Source organism: Pezoporus wallicus, unplaced genomic scaffold (assembly GCF_028554395.1).
Source record: "Pezoporus wallicus isolate ANWC-B61680 ecotype Strahan unplaced genomic scaffold, APGP_CSIRO_Pwel_v1 contig_2908, whole genome shotgun sequence".
Taxonomy (NCBI): domain Eukaryota; kingdom Metazoa; phylum Chordata; class Aves; order Psittaciformes; family Psittacidae; genus Pezoporus; species Pezoporus wallicus.
In genome coordinates, this window is record NW_026642179.1 from 5,737,485 (window position 1) to 5,752,518 (window position 15,034).

At 41.3% G+C, this 15,034-nt stretch overlaps 1 protein-coding gene across 1 annotated transcript in view; it reads right to left on the reverse strand.

Annotated features, from left to right (window-relative positions):
- Positions 1–15,034, reverse strand: part of TMTC1 (transmembrane O-mannosyltransferase targeting cadherins 1) — a 147,213-nt gene that overhangs the window by 58,391 nt on the left and 73,788 nt on the right. Inside the window, exon 9 of the mRNA XM_057427857.1 lies at positions 2,669–2,790. Within this exon, the coding sequence (XP_057283840.1) occupies positions 2,669–2,790 (122 nt within the window). The remainder of the gene's footprint in view (positions 1–2,668; positions 2,791–15,034) is intronic.

Genomic DNA, 15,034 nt, shown 5'->3' on the forward strand with positions numbered 1-15,034 from the left:
GTAGATTGAAAAGAAAATGCTTGACATTTTGCCCAGGTAACTACTGTGCAACACCGAATTAGGGCTTCAGGCTGCGACACGCATATACAACTGTCACATCCATAAATACTAATAAAAGGCTATTACTTGAAACAGAGATAGAAAAGCACCTTCCAGCATAAGCCCAAAACCATAGATCACTGAGCTGAGTTCTTTCCACCTAATTGAGAACTTTTGTCTAAATATAGCTGAACAACCACCTCTGACACACTAAATTTTTGGGAAGGAATAGTAAGGAATAAGAAAATCCCTTTTCAAGATGTAATATAAGAAACTGCTAAAGGCTGTTCATAAAGAACATAAGTGCTTCCTAAAGCCATCGTTATTAAACTGACATGCTCCCAAGGGGGGGAGGGGGGAGGGGAGGAATAAACAAACAAACAGAAACAAACAAACCCCCCCCACATTATTTTTGTTCTTCCATGAACGCTCACAGAAGCTCCCCTCACCACTCATGTCATTTTGCACCAACAGGATGCAAGAGTTACCATTTCTCGGTAACTCGTAGCCAAGAGCTCAGCTCTCTTGAGATCCTTGTGCTGGAAACTAAACTGCCCACCATTCCCACAAACTGCCAGAGTCTGCCTTCCCTTTTCATGCCAGCTGCCTGCCAGCCTGCGGTAGGAGCAAACACCAAATACTGCAAACCAGGACATGAGTGATCTGAGCAAAGTATGAGATATCAGGGGATTCTGACACAGAGATATCCCCTGTGCTCCAGAGATATCATTTAATCTATCGTCTACCTCAGTTTTCCTGCCTGGAAAAATAAAAAAAAAACAACAGGATCTATCAATTGCCTACTTTGTAGGTCATATATTTGCAAAGCCCTCAGGGAGATGAAAAGCATTATACAAACTATATGCACACATGTTAACGCTGATTAATTTTCTCTGCACAAACATATCCTTTTTTCTTCTTCATTGCCCCTCCTCTCATTATATCAGCAGTCTCATCTGGAGGAGGACGAGGAACTGCTGACGGCTGAAGTATTTTTGCAGTTCTTTTGAGATTCAGAAATGCAACCACTCAACACAGCCCTGCATTCAGCTGACTGTTTCCTTAATAGCTTTGCTCTTTCATGTGTTTCCTCATTTTCTGTTACATGAATTTAAAGCAATCTGATTTCCAAGTTAATTTGAAATGATGCAGGATCCATTAGTTGAGGGTATCATTGGCAAAATAACACCACGGAACAACTTTCACTCACTATACTTTCAGGTATACTCTCAGCAAACAAAAGTAATGCTAGTGATGTGAATGAAATCTGCAGGATTTGACCCAAAAAAGCATATCAGTATATAGCAGAGCACAGATATCCAGTCTAATTGCATGAGAAGCTTGTAATAAATGCAACGGCTCCCACACAGCCTGAGTTTTACACCAATAAGTAGCCCTTTTGTGATAATGCTTATACAAATGATGATCAGAATATGAATACGGCTTTGAAAAAGACCAACTGTAAGCATTTTTCTTAGGATTTTTGGATCCATGTTTTCTGAGGAATACAATTTAAACATTTTGTGGGATAAAACTATTGTTTCAGTTATCGCAAAGTAATCCAGAGTGAAACTGAAGACTTGTACTTCTTCAACAGCTCCACAACGGCAGCTCCCACTAGAGATAACTGATGCTGACCTTCTGCACCCCTGGACAGAACTGGGCTTTCTGACTTGCGGCATCCAAGAACAACCATTTATACTCATAGCTGGAACAAACTGCACCAGCACAGATTGCCCAGAGAGGTTATGGGGTTTCTCTCCTTTGAGATATTCAAAAAGCTGTCTATACATAGTCCTGGGCAACTGGCTGTAGGTGGCCCTGTTTGAGCAAAGGGTTTGGACCAGATGACCTCCAGAGATCCTTTCCAACCTCAATCATCCTGTGATTCTGTGAAATGGGCAAAGTCTGGGGCATCTTGGATGAACAACTTGTTACTGCCACCTCAGCCTCTGGTCTGGGTACTGTGGAGATGTCAGAAGTAAGGACACCAAGTTGTCCTTGAGTAAATGTAATCAGAAGCACCCAGACTGCTGAAGTGATAACTGTTAGTGACTGGAAGCTGAGAGAAAACCCAGGGCAGAGGCTGAGGGATGGAGAAGTGGCTGGCTTTTCTTCATCCTCTTCAACAGCTGCAAATCCTGCCTTTTTAGATGTGTATGCAGTCAATAGCTTACAGGCAGGAGGTCATGCGTGTATTTTCACAACTGATGCCAACACCCTTTTAAGACAGCAAGTCACCTTTGTTTGTACTGACCACCTAATGTAGTGGGAAAGCTGAGCAATACCACAATAAAAATGTGACAGATTAATTTTTCGGCTACTTTCCTTGAGGTAAAGACATTAAACAATGTAAGCTGATAATACTACTAAGAAAGAGAGTCTTGGAGGTCTATCTTCAAAAACAACAGCTAATCTCTGTATTCAGCTGTTTCAGGCACAGCAAAAAAAACCTGCTCTCAACCAACTATAAAATGTCTCATGCTATCACACCAAAACTGCAAGGCAGAGAGCACACTGACTAGCAATATAATGTTTGAAGTATTGTAAAAGGAAAGAAGCAATCATGCCTGCTGTTACAAAATGGGATGGTGGTCTCATTAGAAAGGAATTCAATTGCGATAGTTACCTCGGCATGTAAAGGACTCGCTCTGCCACCACAAATCCCACCCTGAAGAAGAGGTTGCTGGCTGGGATGAATGGGAAAACCAGGAACAACAAGCCAACCAAAACTTCTTTGTGTTCCAGTTTCTGCAATAACACAAAATTAAACAAATATCAACTAAACAAATCCAACAATTCACCACTAACTTTCCCCTTTCCTTTTGAGTTTCTTATATATGAAAAAGGTAACTTAGATTAATATTTGATATGATTTGCATTTAAAAGAAATTATTTCAAGATGCTATTCTTCTATATAAACACACTGTTTGTGCTTCTCATATGTCCAGAAAGTGCACAAACATTAACCACAGTGTGTATTACTATCCTTGGTATCTTTTCCAAGGTCAGCTCTATTGTATGCAGCTCTCTTGAGATAGCATAAGTAACACTTAAAATATACCCCATGATCTTTAAGACCCCTTCCAACCCTAACCATTCTATGATTCTAAAATGGGTAATACATAAGTTTAGAATAGCGTGTATGTATACATTAGCATGTCTACCACACTCTGGCTGTATGTAAACACACAAATGCATATTGCATACACAGACTGCTGTGTTCAATCCTGAATGTTTATTAACTGAGAAAAAGCTGTTCAATCAGTCACATTTTGTGTAAAGAAAACTAGCCCCAAATGGCATATCAATGCAGTCATTTTATCCCTTTGGAGACAATATCTAAACTTGAAATGATACTTTCACACACGAGGTCTCCATACTCACACAGAGTTGGAAATTTGAAACATGCTAGATGCTAAAATTAACATCTTTCACTTGAGCTCAGTTAATGCCCTTCATTTGAGCTCACTTTAATGTTGGCTTGCTCTTTGAGGAGAAATTGAATTGCCACATGCACTTCAAATCAACTGTGATCTGCACAGCCAACACAAGCCTCTCAGGATGCCATTAGGAGCAGCCGCTGTTGCAGCCATAGGGAGACCCAAGCCTCCTCGGGAATGTTAATTTAGCTCCACCCCAAGAGGGTGAATAAGCTCATGCTTTCTGTCAGTGATACCAAAGAACATCATCAGGCTAACAGAAGTGTAGCACTGGGTCTGTTAAATCACCCAGGCAGACATCTGTGCCTTCCTGCCCTGCCATACTACTGCCTCATGAGCTGCTGCAGCACCCTTTGGCAGCCATTGAGAGAAGCTTTGTCATGCTTAGAAACAGATGCGACCAGAGTCACTTAATGGTTGCAGCCCTTTCTAATTGTTGTGGGCAATTTCTCAACTTTGGAGAGCAAATTGACTTCTCTTTACTGAAGGGATCTAAATTTAGAAACATTGAACAAGACTTTTGAGTAGAGGAATAGAGCCCGATCAGTGATGTGGGACCAAGCGGTACAACCTGTCTTGCTTTTGCACAGCTACAGACACCAGTTACCACTGGCCTAGTCAGTGGCTGAAATTCAGAAGTCCCAGTATTAAAATATATTTGTCCACTCTCTGGGAAAAACAATGAGCATTCCCTATGGGTACCAAATGCAAGGGTACACATCAGGAGGCACTAATGTTGCTTTCAAGGAGCTAAACCACAGGATCACAAAAAACTGCATTGGCTTCCCCTGGCTCAATGAAGAAACATGAAGCAGTGAGAGGACAAGAACTTATGTCTCCAGACTTCTTTATCAATACCTGCGTTATAGAGCACCTTGTTTACCTGCTTCTATTTTTCACTCTTTCGGTGTCTTGGAAATGAGAGCTACTACTGCCTTCTTGCAGTCACACCACCACCTAAAATACATTATTCCCAGCACTGGAGCTGACACCATCCATAAAACTGATGAGCATAGATGACTGGTAATGGTCAATTTGGCTTTTAATTACAATAGAAAATTGAATGGGAAAAAGGAAAGAGGATTAAAAATGATTACTCAACTCTGAATGAAAATTATCAGTTCTAGCTCAACTCCAACTTCCCTGCCACCCACTTCTGGACATACACTCCATTTCTTTCCTGCTATTTGACAGTCTCTTCCCACCTTGTCTGGCTTAATTATGGTGCCCATTTGCTGTCACTGCTCTAACTCCGGGGGTTTAACAACAAAGACAAAGAAGGTATGCTGGACCAAAAGGAGTGCACTGCTATTGCATAAAATGTTCTCTGTCCCTAAGATATGCTCTTGATTTCAAATGAACCAGCTATCAAGTATTTATCCAGTTGTTGTTCATTAAGTCAGTAATTGGGAAAGCAACCTCTGGTTAGCATCTCTAGGAAGGACACAGTGATATTCAAAGCTGCAGCACTGCAGATAAGCAAAGGAAACTGAATTCTGGAGAAAGATAAATAAACCTGTACATGAAATGGGAAAGAAGAAAACGTAGGAATTATCTCGGCTGAAGGAGAAAATGGTATTGCATGCCCTTTCTCTCTCCACAAGTCACACTCTAATGCCGCTGGGGGCTGCCAGCTCAGTCCCTCAGGCAGGGCTCAGAGACAGGAGCCCAGCAACTCACAAACCAGCCTCACAGAGCAGCAGAGTCCTCCTTAGCGATACCTATTTCTGAAATAAGAAACATCTGGCATTACCCTTTTAAAAGCATTCAGTTCAGGCTGAGGCTTTTGTGAAGAGATGGTTCTTGAGGGCCAGATTTACCCGATTTTGTTGCTTGCAAGCCAACAGGTCAAACTGCTGAGCTCATGCTGCGATCACTCCAGAGCTCAGTTTGGGTTTCTCTCCTCTACCAAGCCATTAACTTTCCCAAAATTTGTACAGACATTTCATGTATTTGACACCTTGGCTCTGTGGCTGGGTCCTGCCCAGGAGGAGTGGCTGGGGAGAGCCCCTGGGCAGGAAGCCCTGCCCACAGCCTGGAATTTATACTGAAAAAAAAAAATCACCTAATTCTCAGCCAGACCTTATTTCTCATTTCCCTAAATAGTTTCTACTGACTGATTAGATAATGAGCAAAACCGGCGTTTGCCCTGATGGAAGAACTGAACATTCTTCTATCCCAGCCTTGTGAGGGCTGGTGGCACAGCAGAGCTCCATCCCTGCCTTCTCAGCAAGGGCTAACATTCACTCACCTAGGCAGCTCAGAGAAAACAGAAAAAAGGACAGAAATGCAACCATGATGTGTTGAAAGGATTCTGTGTATCGCAGGCGATAACTGTAAACGGCTAAAAGCTAACAGCACAAGTCTCATAAGACACTGTATTTTCCTTTATCTTCTTCCCCTATCAAAATTTACTTGGTAGATTCACCTTTTAATCTCCCTTCCCCCTGAAGGGACTGATAGATTTACAAATGAGTAGACAAGCACAAGAGAATGGCGCAAGAATATTGGAGACTGGTATTGTAGGGCTGCAGGAACAGAGGGCAGCAGGATCTTCCATCCAGCGCAAGCCACAGATGTCCTCCATGTGTTTTTTAGAGGAAAAAAAACCAACCCAACATGAAGCTTGTTACATATTTAAGGGAATAAAACATAAAAACCCACAAGCAAACAAACAAAAAATATTGGGACCATTCATTTGGTTTAACTGGTCTGGCCATAGGAGCTCACTTAAGAGACAGCTGAGCTAAAGATGGCCTGGAGGAGCAGTCAAAGCTTTTAAAGAGTAGTAGGCAATTTTGCTTGTCTTCCCTTTTCCTTAAAATAAGAAGAGCTAGTATAGAAGTTATAGATCACTTCATTCCTTTTACAGAGACACATCTCCTTTGCTCTTAAAAATAGTGCTTTCTTTTGGAAATACAAACTTGCCTTCCTATCTGTCACAGAATTCTCTGGGGGTAAAAAAAGCCCACTTTTGATTTAACCTTGGAATGATTCCTTTTGTTAAAGACAAGCCAACATCTACCTCTAATTACAATTAAGCCTTCACTATATTGTTACAAAAAAAAACAAAAACCAAGAAAACAAGCCAAAAAAAAACAATAAAGAACTTTTTTAACCTGCTACTTTTTATAGACTTGAAGAACTGAAGAACACCACTTTTTGTCCCAAAGGCAAGACAAGAAAATTGTCACACTATCTCAAACAGAATCCATTCAAGGCCAAAATCAACCAAAACAACAATAAATCTCAAAAATTACTTCCTTGGCAATTTGGGGGAAAATGAAGAAAATCTTGAGTTTAGAACTGAAAGAGAACTTTGCATATTACATATAAGACATATTTCTGTGCTACAAATAAATATAGTTAGATTATTTGCTGACTACTGTTAGATCACAAGTCTCCTACGAGCCAAAGCCTACAGAGTACAAGTGCAGGAGGTATGCAGATTACGTTGACATACCTATCATAAACCATGGACTTGCATAAGCCCACTGTACATTTGCTATGTTTCCTCCAAAGAAACATTGTCTGAGGTGCCAGTCTTGCACACATTCACATCCCCTGGCACCTCGAAGGGCTGAGGCATTGGAAAGTGGAGCTGTGAGGAGAACCCTCCTGTCAGCTGGATGAACTTGCACCTTGGGGAAGAGAGCAGCTGGGCAAACAAGTCCAAGCAAATTCTGTTCTACCTTGGAATGCTTCTGAAGGTGTTTACACGTGACTGCCTGTTTGATGGGAAGGTGGCAATCAAATGGGTTCAATTCCTTCCTCTTAATAGTTTATTTTGAGAATGAGGCAAGCGTTACCTCTCCACCATTTAGAACCAAGAGCTCCATGCAATAAAGACTTCCTTCCTACCAAAAGAATAAATCATCCTCTGCCAGTGAGCTCTGGATGGTCCAGAGCAGCCAGTGAGATATTATGCTTGGAACATCTGACTGTGAGCACAGAAAAGCTGGTATCCAGGAAAGTTGGTAGTGCGTGACTGTAGAAAAGCAATGATTGGTATTACACATTTTTAAATGCTTGCAGGCCTAGGAGGTAAGTGCATTATCCATCAAAAGAGATACAGAAATCTAAAGAAACTACATGACTGACTGTAGGCCACAGACAGAGGATTACATTTTTTCAGTTTATTCCTAACATCCATTTGTGCAGACTGCTGGCGCAAACAACACACAAACTTTATTCATGTACCATGACTGCTGTAGTTGTACCAGTCCACTGTGAAGCCACAAGCAGCTCAGCAACATGACTTCTCATCTGCCTGCACCAAATCACTGGCAGCATCTCACCTGGCAAGAGGTCAGGATCTGCAAGCCCCTCTCTTGCACTTTCCGCATACAAGTTAAAAGGGACATTTCAAATTCACACTGCATTCTTGCACAAGGTGATAAAAAGCAAACTTAAGCTAATCGGGAACCAACCCTTGGGCTTCATTCCTTCACAGCTGACGCAGAGCTTGCAGAAGCAAGCACTGGGTGTTCCCAAATCCTGCCTTACTGATGCAGGCCCAAATGGGTCATGGCAGAGCTGTACGATGCTCCATGTACCATCAACATAGTCTTCTTCAGGTCACCATCAGAAATCAGGATAAGACATGTACATCTTTATGTTCTGTGGCCAAACAGAAGGGCACTGTGGACCTGCGGCTGTTTCGCTCTGCTGCCTGTGCCACCACTTCCCATATGCTAAACATCAGGCGTCAACAGATGGTCTGAAAAACTCAGACATTTGGTAAGGGAAAGGTAACTGCCCAGCTTCAAACCTGGCTCAGACAGTAGGCTTAATCAGCCTGCTCCTACAAAAAGCCACAAATTCTGTAATCACTTCAATTTATCAGGAGTTTTATTCTTCCATCTCATAAAAAAAAAAAAAACGGCATCTTCAGTAGCGCCAGCTGCTTGAATGCCAGTCTTCAGCAACTTACTGTCTTCCTAAAATAGCTCTATTTTCCTTGGTGATCATCTAAGTCTTGACAAAACCACCCAGTTACTACTGACTAGAATTAAGCAAATGTTGTATTTCACAGAAAGTCCAAAACCATGGGGATTACCAACACTATTTTGACCATCACTACTAACTGCTTATTAATTACATGACATGTTGATCCTAGTTGAAGCATCCAGCAACACAAAAACTACTTTGCAGTTCACCAGCAGCAGCACCTATTCATGAACTGATGTACAGGCAAACATACACCAGTCAGAAAACAAATCAAAACCCTTGGAAGTACCATTGACTTCCTGACCCAGGCTTATCTGAAGGAAATCCTTGGCACATATCTCAGACCACTTTAACGAGATCGTTCACTTTCCATTTTCAGAAGGAAGCAAGTACTGGTTTGTACCAGTAGATAAAACAGCCTACTTTTACAAATCCTGAAAGTGCCTAAAGCTTTAGTTACATCACCGAGAACTGGGGATGCTTAGCAGCTCTGGAATTCAGTCTTTCAATTACACAATAAAAGCAGAAAGCAGTCCTTTCCCAATCTCATAACCCACAGCAAGGCACAGAAGTACATTCTACTGATACTTCAGTTTTTATTTTAGTATCTTAAAGTAAAATTTTAATAGCTACTGCTTTCTTTTCACCTGTAGTTCCCAGCTATCCATCCACTCAGCTGTGTAAGGTCTTTCTTACCCAGGTTTCCAAAATTCCCTGAAGATATAAACTCATTTTCCCAATTCCTAATCTCTGCAACCTCTAACACTACCTGACAAACTGATTTGAGCAGGATGCAGGAGCACGTATGTCTTTGCAGAGAAGTGGAACATTCCAAAAGGAAACAGGAAAGTCAGTAAATTGCTCCAGGAATTAGAATAATGCTTTTGACCTTATGGTTGTTTTTTGCTCTTCCCTTTCATTCTGTGACAGCAGGCTGCTTCACAACATGGGGGGAAAAAAGAAGGCAAAAATCCCCATGGAATTTAAACACATGCTCCCTGCTTGCAGTATGTAAAAGTATGGTGTCTGAAAAAGCAACTCTGCTCACAGTGAGTTTGCTCTTAAGAGGTAACGCATAACAAGAGGATCCTAAAAAAATTACACAATAGCTTGGCACTCAAACATTTAAGACCAAATAACCACAATGAGTATCATTATCGCCCTCAGCTATAAATTTCCTAGTCCTCAATTCCACCTATCCTCTCCTATTACGCCTACTATTGTGCCACTCAAAAAACCTTTCAGCCCTCAGTGGGCCTTGAAATATTAACTCAAGCCAGAAGAAAATGGTAGAAACAAAAAGAGTATCTTTGACAACATAGTAATTCTGTGTTAATAGGCTGATAACGGCAGAACTACCTGCACCTATGAAAACAACCTACCTAGGGTGACAAAACTCCTGTAGGAGAGAGCCCATTTAGCAAGATCTTTACAGTGAGCCAAATCAGAACTACTTCAGCTATTGTTATATTTACTCAGAGTACCACACTCCAAACCTGGTATTTCAAGCATCTCCCAGGAAAAAAAAAAAACAAACCAACAAACCTGATGCAAAAGGTATTTTGACAGCTCTTGTGTTTGCTTTTTTAATTAAGAACAGCAGTGGCATACAGACTGAGGAAGGTTCCTTCTTCCACTTGAGTGTCAGCTGGCACAGCAAGCACCCTGGGAAGGCTTTCCTATTTCTCCCAGCCCCATCAGGAATCCACACCTGGTCTGCTTGCAGCACTCAACAGAGCAGAAACATGGCCAGTGAGACACACAGGGCACCCACAAAGTTGCTCCCCCTTCCTCCAGCTTCCACTAAACAGAGTCTTTCTGGCTTATTACTCTCTCCCCGCAGCAAATATTAACAACAGACGCAGCACAGAAAAACCTTGCTGCTAAGGATTAAGAGCATCAGTCCTGACCTTCTCTGTGTGTGGAAGGAATTCAAGTGAGCCCTCAGGAAAATGAAAGCAGGATTTATTTTAAATGGACTTTTTATGAAAATGACTGTGGTTTCCAGCTCGTCTGATAGACTCCGTCGATAAATAGCCTTATTCACCTTGCCGTGCCTTTGAAGCAGGTATTGTTCTAGAAGTGTTGTGGCATATGAATCTTGCTAGACATACTTTCTAACTATGTACTACTGTAGAATATTACAAAAGGCAATTGTTCCCCAGAAAGGTCTGTAAGCTGTGATTTATTAATGAAATGCCAAACCTGGGAAACGAGGCAAAGGTCTCAGTAGTGCAGGGTAAAGTAAATAGCATGACAGAATACACATAATAAGTTCTAGCAAAAACAACAGAAACATGCACACAAAGAGAAGATGCAAACGCACTTCTCTCCTTGATGGTATTAAACATTGTCGGCTAAGAAATATAGTCTCTGCATGTGACTGAGGAATATGCTTAGATGACATTCATATATACAAACAGCCAGATAAATGGCAATATGGTACCAATTACAGAGCAAATTAAAGTCGTAATACTTTGCTATAATATGCCTTCTTTTGGCTAAGAAGTACTATGCATAGAAATGTAAAGAAGCAGCATTACCTTAAAATTATACCTGACGTAAAAAACAAGCAACTGTAGCACATGAAAGGTCAGGATAATAATATACATCACAGTCACATTGTAATGAATATAAACTGGAAAACATCACAACCTCCTGTATCACATGTAGCCACATCAGAAAGCAGCAGAACATGTTCTTCAAAAAGGTATATCCTAGAGGACACTACAGATATTTTTTTATTAATGTGAAACATAAGTAGCACTCCCTCCTCAGACACAAGCAAACTGCTGCATGTCATTATGTGTTACTGCTGAGCAAGTAGAAGGTGCCTTGAACCAGCATAAGGTACCTCCATGTGCTGGTCATGAGTATATATGCAATACAAGGACCAAGCAGCATGAAGCACAATACATTCACCCCCAAGACTGGTCAGGTACCAAAGCTACTGTTTTAAACTGGTTTTTGAGATCAGTTTGCTCTGAATTAAGCCATCACACACACATGAGTTTTCCCCCTATTGGCCCTCCATATATCAGGTACCAAAGAGGAATTTGATCCATCATGTGCTCTGTACATACCTTCACAGCTACAACTACAAGACAAGCTGCATTTTAATCACACTGCTAGTTAAGAAGCTTCCTAGAAGTACCACTCAGAGTGGCCTTCTAAACACCTGAAGGGTCTTCCTTTCATGCTTATCGAATTATTACGAATGCCAAAGAAATAACTGTTGCCCTGACAATACACCAAGAATTGTTGTCCTCTCTCTATTTCACCAGGTGCTTGCCATTTCTTCCAACATAGGAAGGCAGCACTACGGGCCCCTGGGTACACTAGTGGCCATTTGAAACATCAGACATTATTTCTCTGGCCTTGTAACTGGTGTGCTTGGCAACCAAAAAGAGTGCTTCATCCATTTCACTGCTATCTTTGGAATCTTCCAAGTCCCAAAGCTGGAAGACAGACCATATCCATGCCTTGCAGCTGAGGCTGTCTTTGAAAATGAACAATGTACAAATCTCATTCTCTTTTCCCAACTATCATTATTTCTCTGGGATGCAGGTATTTGCAATAGCATCCCCAGCCTTTGTCACATCCCCTGCATGCTACTTGAAGTCCAACCAGACACGGAGGGGAAGTTCACTGCAAAAAGCTGAACAGAGCCTGAGGATTTCAAGACCCTCTGGTGGCTCCTGGCACCTTGGCTAGAACATCTTAAGAGAGGCAAATTTGCAGAGCATGCCTGCCATCTGTGTAGTAAAAAATCAAGTATCAGTGTAGTAAAAAATCAAGTATCAGTGTTTCCAAGAGCTGCTTAATGATGGACTGCAGCTTAGCCACCAGGGAACTGTATCACTATGGAAAAGTCTTGGCTACAGGTGACAGCAAGGTCCCTTAGTCCAACAGTGGGAGATACCAGGAGCAGGCCTTCTCTTTACTCCTGTCAGGCATTCTGAAGATGGAAATTGTCATGTGTGGTACGGATGGTTACAGCAAGAGATAAGCATGGCTGCGCACCTAAACACTGCAGAGTAACAAGTCCTTCTTGAGGAACTGCTCATAGGGAGCTCTTAAGCCAATAAGCAAAAGGAAACAGTACTACGCAGACAAAACAACCAAGCAAATGAAAGTTATATAGAAGAAATTCACAGAGCAATTTTTCAATGACTTCCTCATTAAGAAAGAAGGAGGACAACAGTGACAGTGCATGAGGATGATGAGAAGGGAGGCTTCTCTCTCCAAACAATAACAAACTGGAGAGCTCTCTTATAGAATCATAGAATGGTTTGGGTTGGAAAGGACCTTAAGATCATCTAGTTCCAACCTCCCTGCCATGGACAGGGACACCTCACCCTAGACCATGAAACCCAAGGCTTCATCCTGGCCTTGAACACTGCCAGGGAGGGAGCATTTACCACTTCTTTGGGCAACTCATTCCAGTGTCTTACCACCCTCACAGTAAAGAAATTCTTCCTTACGTCTAACCTGAATCTCCTTTGTTTTAGTTTAAACCCACCACCCCTTGTCTTATCACTGCAGTCCCTAATGAAGAGTCCCTCTCTGGCATCCTTGTAGGCCCCCTTCAGATACTGGAAGGCTGCTATGAGGCCTCCACACAGCTTTCTCTTCTCCAGGCTGAACAGCCCCAACGTTTTAGCCTCTCTTTGTACAGGAGCATGAACACCTCCATCTAGTAACAGATATATTCCAAGTGAAGCACTTATGGGTAGAAATTTTGCACTGTTTCTTCTCCTTCTGAGCTATAACAACGTTCTCAAAACGAAATGGAACAAGAAAGCTTGCCTTGGATGTCTTTTATCAGCACTACACATACCTAACAACAGAGTTATTACCCTAATCACAAACGTCAACAACAAATTAGCCCTGTTTAAAATTCAAAGGCAACAAAGACAGAAATCCAATACATGCATTCTCCTAATTACATTCCATGTAATATATTCTGCAAGTCTCCTGTGAGCTTGTTTGGATGCACACGCATCGCCTCTTACCACTGAAAATCAGTTCTTGTGTTCAATGCACAGATGTATTCACTCCTGCCAAAATAATTTCTAGCATTTCCATTCTCTGTGCCACAGAAAGTGTCAGTGCCAGTGGGAACAAATATGAGGTTTTTTCCTCTCTTAGCCCTGCATACCTGCACACTCAAATGAAAGGCACACACAAACTGCATGCCTGTTCATTCTAAAACCATTCCTTAGAAAATCGCAAGTTATTCCTTCCAGGTTAGCCTTTGCAATGAAAAATGAGAAAAAAAGGCTGCTAGGACAGTTCTGTGTGTTTGCTTCAGAAAGAATGCAGAATTTCTTACTTTATGCAATGTGAAAAATCAACTGATGTGTCTCATGCTGCCTACAACCTGCAAAATACTGAGAAATAGCCTGTCTGGGGCTTGGTGGAGGGATGGTTCTTCTTGGGGGAGCAGTACTGTATGAAAGGCTGTTGCATTTGGAAAGAAGCTTTCTTAAGAGCCTAATACAATTGTGCCTGCAGTTCATGTGACCTGAACTTCCCCCTCCTCTCTGTAGAAGATATTCTCAAAAGTGTCCAAAGCCAAATGGGATAATGCGTTTCCAGGAAATGTGTCTCTTCCTACTGTTTGCTTTCGTCAACAATCCACACTACTCAGCACAATTACCTTCACACCACTTATGGCAGTATCACCATAGTCATGAGAATCATTAAACATGAAACAGAAAACAGCTTTCGAAATTTAGAATTTCCTGAAAAGCAGAATATTTCAGTTATCTCTAATAGGAACCATTACCACTTCCATGTTTACGGTGGGTTTGCAGGAAAGCAGAGCAGAGACTGATTACAGCACTTTGTCAAGAATAGGTGATGGTTCCGGTTTCACTTGGGTTAGCCACAAAAGCAGATCACTTCAGATCCAATTTACTCCATGTTTGGGGTTTTCAAGGTTAAACACAAAAGAATCTACAAGATGAATTTCAAGACATCCAGCAACTAAACACCTGAAGAGTGAAATTCACGTTGTTTAATGCTACATTAACAGTGGGTAAGAGCAAAGCAGTGAAGCTATTTCACACACAAAAAAAAATAGAAATTGCCATTTCAAATCAAAGAGTGGTATTCATAAATTCACACTGAAAAAGTGTGAAGAAGAAGGCCGGAAGGAATAAAAATATTATAAAATCCAGGTACTTAATGCACAAAGTGCCTTGAAATATTTTGTTTTGCAGTTCGACAGAAGACTAATACTTCAGTTACCCAAAGGAATCCTTCTGGATTATCGTTTCACCCAAAATAAAATCATATCAAATGTCTTTGCATAATCCTGAAAGATTTTTTTTTTCCCCTGCAAACTAACAACATTAATCTCACTGATAGCAACCGAAATGTCAAAGAATATGGGATAAGATTTTTCAGAAGTGTTCAGTACTGTGCTAATGAGAATTTTATCATTAACTTCCATGGGAACAGGATTAGGTCTAACACAAACACTTCTGAATATCTCTAGCAGTGAGTAATACAAGCAGGAGGAATACAAGATGGTGTACAACCTGCAGGTAGAACTAGTGAATATCTAATAGGGTATTTTCCCATATTTCCCATAG